The sequence below is a fragment of the Mandrillus leucophaeus genome, unplaced genomic scaffold (assembly GCF_000951045.1).
Source record: "Mandrillus leucophaeus isolate KB7577 unplaced genomic scaffold, Mleu.le_1.0 Scaffold463, whole genome shotgun sequence".
NCBI lineage: Eukaryota > Metazoa > Chordata > Mammalia > Primates > Cercopithecidae > Mandrillus > Mandrillus leucophaeus.
The window spans coordinates 836,552-845,721 of NW_012104954.1; the positions used below are offsets into that span (position 1 = coordinate 836,552).

Genomic DNA, 9,170 nt, shown 5'->3' on the forward strand with positions numbered 1-9,170 from the left:
TAGCCAGGATAGTCTCGATCTCCTGACCTCGTGATCCACCCGCCTCGGCCTCCCAAAGTGCTGGGATTACAGGCTTGAGCCACCGCGCCCGGCTAGAGTGTTCTTAAACTCCTGACCTCAGATGATCTGCCCATCTCGGCCTCCTAAAGTGCTGGGGTTACAGGAGTGAGCCACCATGTCCGGCCACTAAGCTTTTCTTAAAAGCAATGGGGTAAACCCCTGGCCCACTTTCTCTCCCTCACCTTGGTGCCTAGAGTTACCAGAGTGAGCCACCACTGTGGAATGATCTCAGCTCGCTGCAGCCTGGGCATCAGAGTGAGACTCCATCTACCAAAAAAAAGAAAGAAAGAAAGAAAGGAAGGAAGCAAAAAGGCCCAGAAAGGAGGCCTCACCAAGGAGGTGACATTACTGAAGCAGAGACTTGAAGGAGGTGAGGGAGAGGCCGTGAAGGTATCTGGGGAAGATCCAGGCAGAACAGTTTCCACAAAGACCCTGAGATGACACCTCACTTGGTGTGCTGGAGGGACAGTAAGGGGACCAGAGTGGCTGGAGTGGAGTGAATAAGAAAGCAGAAGGCTGGACGCGGTGGGTGGGTGGATCATGAGGTCAGGAGATCGAGACCATCCTGGCTAACACGGTGAAACCCTGTCTCTAAAAAATACAAAAAATTAGCCGGGCGTGGTGGCGGGCGCCTATAGTCCCAGCTACTCAGGAGGCTGAGGCAGGAGAATGGCGGGAACCCAGGAGGTGGAGCTTGCAGTAAGCGGAGATCGCGCCACTGCACTCCAACCTGGGCGACAAAGCGAGACTCCGTCTCAAACAAGAAAGCAGAAGGCCAGGAGCGATGGCTCCCACCCAACACTTTGGGAGGCTGAGGCAGGCAGATCATGAGGTCAGCAGATCGAGACCATCCTGGCTAAAACGGTGAAACCCTGTCACTACTAAAAATACAAAAAAATGCGGCCGTGCGCGGTGGCTCACGCCTGTAATCCCAGCACTTTGGGAAGCTGAGACGGGAGGATCACCTGAGGTCAGAAGTTTGAGACCAGCCTTACCAACATGGAGAAACCCCGTCTCTACTAAAAAAAAACACAGAAAATTAGCCGGATGTGGTGGCACACACCTGTAATCCCAGCTACTCAGGAGGCTGAGGCATGAGAATCGCTTGAACCCGGCAGGCGGATGTTGTGGTGAGCCGAGATCACACCATTGCACTCCAGCCTGGGCAACAAGAGCAAAACTACGTCTCAAAAAAATAATAAGAATAAATAAAAATACAAAAAAATTAGCCGGGCATGGTGGCAGGTGCCTGTAGTCCCAGCCACTCGGGAGGCTGAGGCAGGAGAATGGCGTGAACCCGCGAGGCGGAGCTTGCTTGCCACGGTGAGCCAAGATGGCGCCACTGGCACTCCAGCCTGGGAGACAAAGCAAGACTCCATCTCAAAAAAATATAAAAGTAAAAATGAAAGAAAGCAGATGAGGGTGGGGAGATTATTCAGGGACTTGTGGGCTGCAGAGAATACTTTTATTCTAAGTGAGGTGGGAGCCATGGAAGAGTCTAAGCAAAGGAGGGATGTGACCTGGCCCTGGTGTTCATAGGCGCCCTCTGGTGGCCACTCTGGGAGAAACAGGCTTAGGAGGCCAGGGCCAGAGCTGGAAGACCAGGTTGGTAGTCCCGGTGGGTAGGTGATAGTGAGGCTCTGGCCAGGCTGGGGGCCCTGGAGGAGTGAGAAATGGTTGGATTCTAGATACGATGTACAGGCAAAGCTGGCAGGGCACGGTGGCTCATGCCTGTGATCCCAGCACTTTGGCCGGCCAACATGATGAAACCCTGTCTCTAAAAATACAAAAATTAGTTGGGTGTACTGGGCGCCTGTAATTCAAGCTACTTGGGAGGCTGAGGCAGGAGAATCACTTGAACCCGGGAGGTGAAGGTTTCAGTGAGCAAAAATCGTGCCATTGCAATACAGCCTGGTGACAAGAGCGAAATTATGTCTCAAAAATAAAAAATAAAAATAAAAATAAAGGCAAAGCTGGTAAGATTTGCTGCTGGGTTGGTGTGGCCGCTGGGTTGATGTGATGGCCTGTGGTGGGAAGAGGAATCCACATGACTTCTTTTGGCCTCAGTTCCTGGAAGGACAAAGCTAACACACAGGGTGGGGCAGATTGGGGGGCTGATTAGGAGCTGGATTTCAGGTGTGTTATGTTTGAAGCGTCTGTGAGATCTCGGCAAGGAGACATCTAAGAGGCAGTTAGAGAAGGGATCCTGGCTGAATTTCTGTTTTCTTTCTTCCTTCTTCTTTTTCTTTCCTTTTCTTTCTTTTCTATTTTAGATGGGGTTTCACTCTGTAGCCGCCCAGGCTTGAGCGCAGTGGCACAATCTCACTGCAACCTCTGTCTCTCAGGTTCAAGCGATTCTCCTGCCTCAGCCTCTGAGTAGCTGAGATTACTGGTGCCCACCACCTCGCTTGGCTAATTTTTGTTTTTAGTAGAGACGGGCTTTTACCATGTTGGCCAGGCCTGTCTTGAGCTCCTGACCTCAAATGATCCACCTACCTCTGCCTCCCAGCTGAGATTACAGGCATGAGTCCTGCCATGTCAGGCTTTTTTTTTTTTTTTTTTTTTTGAGACAGGGTCTCACTGTGTTGCCGAGACTGGAGTGCAGTGGCGTGATCATAGCTCACGGCCTTGGCTGGACTTTTATATTCAGGACTCATCAGGAGTCCGTGTGATTAAATTAGTAAAACCTGAAGCCCAGAGGGCCTGAGAATGCTGTGGCTTGAGGGAAGAAGAACCCATGATCCTGGGACAGTGGCTGCCTCATTAATGAGTAATGCCAGGGCACTGATGTGGGTATTTCAGAGAGCAGAGTTTGGGAAGAAGTAAGCAGGGCACCATCATAAAACCTGGAAGAGGTGAGACCCTGTCTCTGCTAAAGATACAAAAAATTAGCCAGGTGTGGTGGTGTGCACCTGTAATCCCAGTTACTCGGGAGGCTGAGGCACGAGACTCCCTTGAACCAGGGAGGTGGAGGTTGCACTGACCCAAGATCGTGCCACTGCACTCCAGCCTGGGTAATGAAGTGAGACTCTGTCTCAAAGAAAAAAACAACCAAACTTGGAATAAGCTGGGCATGGTGGTTGTGGTGGAGGAGGAGGAGGAAGAGGAGAAGGAGAAGGAAGAAGAAGAAATCTGTGGCCGGGCTTGATGGCTCACACCTGTAATCCCAGCACTTTGGGAGGCAGAAGCAGGTGGATCACCTGACGTCAAGAGTTCAAGACCAGCCTGGCCAACATGGTGAAACCCCCTCTCTACTAAAAATACAAAAAAATAGTTGGGCGTGGTGGTTCGTGCCTGTAATCCCAGATACTTGGGAGGCCAAGGCAGGAGAATTGCTTGGGCCCTGGAGGCAGAGGTTGCAGTGAGCAGAGATCACACCATTGCACTCCAGGCTGGGTGACAGAGGGAGACTCCATCTCAAAAATAAATAAATAAATAAATAAATAAATAAATAAATAAATAAGAAACCTGCAAGAACTCCCACATTTTACTTAGGACAATGGATAATGCCTGGCAGGAGAAATCAGACTAGCAACGTTTGAATAAAAACAACTAGCAATTTATTGAGCACCTACTGTATACCAAATGCTTTAATGCCATTCTTTCATCCTCATGACAACTCGATGAGATAGTCAGTCACATCTTCACTTGAAGGAAAGAATTCAGGCAGGACATTGATGAAGACCTCTCAGGCAGTGGGGGTTGGGAAGTAGAGATGGTGGTACGGGCGGGCTGGTCCAAGAGTCTGGAAGAACTCTCACCCCTAGCACAGCGCCAAACCCAGGCAGGCAGCGAGAGCTGGTCAAAAGTGTAGGTGGACTTTACAAAGGCACACGAGGCTTATGCAGACCGGGACACCTGCCTGTGTGCCGTGCAGGGACCTGGTTCCCTGTCCTTAGGCGGCTGGGCTCTAAGATCTTAGGCCAGATTCTCCTCCTCCTCGCCAATAGGGCTGGGCAGCCAGGGTGGCGCCGGACCCCGGGATCCAGGCATGGTCACGATGCTGAAGGGCTCGACAGGCCCAGGGATGAGGGCAACCGGTTCAGGACCCGCAGGGGGCGGAGGCTCAGGCTCCGGCAGGCCAGGATCGAGCAGCGGGTCCCCGCAGCTGCACTCTGGGGCCGCGCCTTCGGGGACAACCGCGCATGAGCAGCTGGCCCCGGTAGACGCCTCCGACACCCAGCTGTTCTTGCGGAGTAGAAAGGACAGGCGCCGTCCCAGGGGGCCTCCCGCGGCCATGCCCGCGCCCGCCGGCAGGAGGCGCTGCAGGAAGTCGCCGGGCGCCTCTCCCATCGGCCCATCCAAGCCGTCCAGCCGCTGGAACTGCATGTCTTCTTTGGCCAGCCTGCGGGACCAACATTGGGCCAGCGCTGCGGCCTCGCTTCTTGTTGACAGAGTCAGGCATTTCCCTGACTCCACCCACCTTTTTGTCCCACTTATCCCCAAAGACCTTTTCCCCAAAGAATTTAGCTCCTAAACCCAGAGCCTGGCCTCACCCTCTGTTGCCACTTCAACTTGGATCTCAAACCTCAGTTGTGGCTCAGCCCCATTTCCTTTTAAATTTTAATTTAATTTAATTTAATTTTTTTTTTAGATGGAGTCTCGCTCTGTTGCCCAGGCTGGAGTGCAGTGGCGCAATCTCAGCTCACCACAACCTTCGCCTCCCGGGCTCCTGCCTCAGCCTCCCGAGTACCTGAGACCACAGGCGCATGCCACCACACCGGCTAATTTTTGTATTTTTAGTAGAGACGGGGTTTCACTATGTTGGCCAGGCTAGTCTTGAACTCCTGACTTCGTGATCCGCCCACCTTGGCCTCCCAAAATGCTGGGATTACAGGTGTGAGCCACTGTACCTGGCCTATTTTTATTTTTTGAAATGGCGTTTTACTCTTTTTGCCCAGGCTAGAGAGCAATGGTATATTCTCGGCTCACTGCAACCTCTGCCTCCTGGGTTCAAGTGATTTTCCTGCCTCAGCCTCCCGAGTAGCTGAGATTACAGGCGTGAGTCACCAAGCCCAGCCAGTTTTGTATTTTTAGTAAAGACAGGGTTTCACTATGTTGGCCAGGCTGGTCTCAAACTCCTGACCTCACGTGATCCACCTGCCTTGGCCTCCCAAAGTGCTGGGATTGAAGGCATTAGCCACCACGCCTGGCCTTTATTTTTATTTTTTTAGAGACAGGCTCTTGCTCTGTTGCCCAGGCTGGAGTGCAGTGGTGTCATTATGGCTCACTGTAGCCTTGAACTCCAGGACTCAAGCGATCCTCCCACCTCAGCCTCCTGAATAACTGGGACTACAGACACGCACCACCATGCTTGGCTAATTTTTTATTTTTAGTAGAGACAGGGGTCTCACTATGTTGCCCAGGCTGGGCTGAACTCCTGGGCTTGCTCAAAGGATCCTCCCACCTCGGCCTCCCAAAGTACTGGGATTATAGGCATGAGCCACTGCTCCTGGCCTCAGCCCTCATCTCCTTTGGAATCACCTCTGACCTGTCTGATCCTCACTGACCTCAGCCCTTAGCTCTGTCCTCAGTCAGTGGCCTGGTCTCAGACCTTGACCTTGTCCCCTGACTCCTATCTTAGCTTCTTCCCTTATCACAGTCCTGAGACTTTCAATCTTATCCCCATCTCTAGAATTGAGTCCCCTTAACCTTTTCAAGCCATAAGCCCTGCCCACCCAACTGGCTCACGTGATGTCGAAGGTGGAGCCCTGGAAGGAAGGTTGCCGCAGCTGAAAGACAGTAGCTGCTGTGTAGGGGGCGCGAGCCTCCGCCGCATCCCAGTACAAGTCCTTCTCCAGCACAGCCAGGTCATCATACATCTCGTCCACTGCCAGCATGGACACCTACGGGTGCAAACACACAAGGTAAGGTGGGAGCGGGGCAACCCGCTAGGACCACAGAGGGAAGTATGGTTTGGGGCGAGACCCGGCAAGACTTGGCAGGGGTGGGACCAGAACCCTGTTGGGCACTCCGGGATGGTCGCCACCTGGAAGTCTCACCTGGAACCTGAGTCTTACCTGGAAGTTTCGATCGATCAGAAAGTTGGTCTCAAAGTCATCGTCGTCCTCTCCGAAGGGGTTGATGAGCTGCTCAGCTACCTGAGAGGAGAGGGAGGAGTTAGGTGGAAACTTGGGAACCCCATGTCCGCCCCACCCACGAAATTCCAGGCTGGATCACCCACCTACCTTGAGCCAGCCGGCATAGAAGAAGAACTGCAAGAGGGTGAAGATGGGCACACACAGGTCTAGGTCATGGTCTTTGTAACCCTGAGCCGGGTCCAGGAACTGGCGACCAATGAGGCAAGCCAGGAAGTAGCTGTACAGTGCGATGGTCACCACCTGGGCAGGGCGGGGCAGGGCTCAAGGGGGTCATTGAGGGCCAAGGCTAGGATTGGGCATCATTATGATGGGGGTCTTAGCTAGTTCTCAGTTTCCCCTTGGAAACCATGCATCAGGGCCACTGACACCGAATATAAGCAGAGGCACGATGAGGTTACCTGCGTGTAGACGAGGGGTACGCTAATCCAGTCATAGTGAAAGAGCATTCCACATTTGCCCCGAAACACATTCAGCTCCTGGGGGTGGATACAGGTCATGAGGAGGCCTGAATGGTGAGCTCACACAGGGATATTAAGTGTGGGTACCTGGGATGGAGGTGGGTGGGAATTGGGAGAGTGCTTTGGGGGTTTCAGGGAGGGCATTTGGTGGTGAGTGTGCACCTGGATGTGGGACCATGCACCCAGGGGTTGTCCCTCAAGGGCGTTGGAATCTGCCCCATGGAGGTAAGTGTGCACCTGGTTAGGGTGTTTGAAATCGGTCTCGTGGGGGATGCATGGCGGGCCGCCGTTGACACAGCTCCAGGGGTACAATTTCCCTGGTATTCTATATGAATGACCTCCTGGTGGGCCCACCTCGAGCAGCAGCTTAAGGGCGCTGTTGTCGCGGATGCGGCCCTCGCGCCGCGCCTGCGCCGCCAGGTTGGAGAACCAGACGCAGGGGACCCAGTACTTGTTGTAGGACGAGTTCAGGTTTTCGAACTTCTTGCGCTCCTCGCGGGTCATAAACCCTGGAGGAAAGAGGTCAGAGATAGCTAGCCCCTTGCCCCCCTCCACCGGGTCCTTGCCCGGTCTCTGCCCTGCCTCCGGCTGAGTACTCACCAGCCTCCACCACGTGGTCTATGGTGGGAAAGCGCTTGAACACCGCGGTGCTGACAGAGCGCAGGATGAGCACGGCCGAGAGCCCTGCGTAGCGCATGAGTGTGCGCCGGTAGAGGCGGCCGCGGTCGTCGCGTCCGTGCACGGTGCCCGCCACCACGCACATGAGCGCGTCGGGCAGCGGCATGCATAGGTACTGGCTCCACCAGCGGTTCACCACCAGCGTCACATAGAAGCCTGCGGGAGAGCGGAATGGGGGCTCAGTGGGGACACCAGGGCCAGGGGTTTGGGGGCCCAGGTTGTGGGAGAAGGGACAACATAAGGTCTGCATCAGGGAAACCCAAGCATGCTGGCCAACCTCACTACGCTTGGGCTGGGAAGTTGGGGGTCCAGCCCTGAGGTCAGAAAGGCCAGTTGCCGGGCGCGGTGGCTCACGCCTGTAATCCCAGCTCCTTGGGAGGCCGAGGAGGGCGTATCACGAGGTCAGGAGTTCGAGACCAGCCTGGCCAGCATGGTGAAACTCCGTCTCTACTAAAAATACAAAAATTAGCCGGGTATGGTGGTGCACCTGTAGTCTCAGCTATTCGGGAGGCTGAGGCAGGAGAATCACTTGAACCCGGGAGGTGGAGGTTGCAGTGAGCTGAGATCGCACCATTGCACTCCAGCCTGGGCAACAGAGCGAGACTCCGTCTAAAAAAAAAAAAAAAAAAAGAAGAAGGCAGAAAGGCAGAGCAGCCCTTTAGGTCACTGGCTACTTGGGAGTCACCTCAGATGTGACACTGGGATCCCAGTATGGGGACAGAGGCACAGAGCCGATGTTAGGGGCATGTGGGCAGACTGTCGCTTGTTGTGAATGCATAGGGAGCTAAAACAAGGGGAGAGGGGTCTGGTTTGTGGGGGTGTACATCAGGGACACCTGGTCAAGCTTGTTGCAATAGCCATACCCAGCTCCTGAACCAGGAACTTCTGAAGGGGTTGGGGACAGGGTCTACATCAGGGAGCCTTGGGCAAGCTTGGGTCACATGTGGTTCCTGGGGGGCCAGGACTTGTCAGAGAAATGCCCCCAGGCTGGAATTGAGAGGATGAAGTCCTATAGGGTCCCTGGAGGGTTAGGAGTTTGTCCCCACTAGTAACACAACAGACACCGGTGAGAATCCCCAGGGTGACCAGGAATAAGCCCTGTGGGCGAGATGGAGCTCTCTTGGGGGCACCTCAGGAGGCACTGTGACCCCAGGTGACACCCCAGGTCTCAGAGTGTAGGGTCACATCTGGCATCTTCATCATATGGATCCAAAAATGGGGGGGGGTACTGTGGGGGTTGGATTTGAGGCAGGAGTCTCAGAGGGGCAGGAATGGGGGCTCCTCAAAAGGCATGAAGGGATATGGGTTTCTCAGGGACATGGGAACAGGGGATTTGGGGGTTGGACCGCACCAAGCACGAAGGAGACAGGGATGAGGCTGGCATACTGGTCACAGTAAATGACAAGCTTCTCGAAGTAGCGCTTCTGCCCTTCGGTCAGCACAAAGCTGCGGGATAGAGATGAGGGGTCACAGGTCACAGGGGTGACTCCATCCCCAGCTTCAGATCTCTCTTGCTGTGCCCCTCACCCTGGCTTCTTTTATAATAGCTGCCCCCGGCTGGGTGCTGTGGGTCACGCCTGTAATTCCAGCACTTTGGGAGGCCGAGGCAGGAGGATCACTTGAGGTCAGAAGTTTGAGACCAGCCTGGCCAACATGGTGAAACCCCGTCTCTACCAAAAGTACAAAAAAATTAGCCAGGCGTGGTGGCTGGCACCCGTAATCCTAGCTACTGGGGAGGCTGGGGCAGGAGAATCGCTTGAACCTGGGAGGTGGAGGTGGCAGAGAGACGAGATTATGCCACTGCACTCCAGCCTGGGTGACAGAGCGAGACTCCATCTCAATTAAAAAAAATTTATATGTATATATATAATAT

General features: G+C 54.1%; 1 protein-coding gene across 1 annotated transcript in view; it reads right to left on the minus strand.

Annotated features, from left to right (window-relative positions):
- Window positions 1–3,597: 3,597 nt before the first annotated feature.
- BEST2 (bestrophin 2) overlaps window positions 3,598–9,170 on the minus strand; it is a 7,052-nt gene continuing 1,479 nt past the window's right edge. Inside the window, exons 3-10 of the mRNA XM_011994930.1 lie at window positions 8,649–8,743; window positions 7,220–7,453; window positions 6,974–7,128; window positions 6,560–6,637; window positions 6,249–6,401; window positions 6,081–6,161; window positions 5,752–5,906; window positions 3,598–4,405 (exon numbers count right to left, since the gene is read on the minus strand). Of these exons, the coding sequence (XP_011850320.1) occupies window positions 3,979–4,405; window positions 5,752–5,906; window positions 6,081–6,161; window positions 6,249–6,401; window positions 6,560–6,637; window positions 6,974–7,128; window positions 7,220–7,453; window positions 8,649–8,743 (1,378 nt within the window). The 3' untranslated portion in view covers window positions 3,598–3,978. The remainder of the gene's footprint in view (window positions 4,406–5,751; window positions 5,907–6,080; window positions 6,162–6,248; window positions 6,402–6,559; window positions 6,638–6,973; window positions 7,129–7,219; window positions 7,454–8,648; window positions 8,744–9,170) is intronic.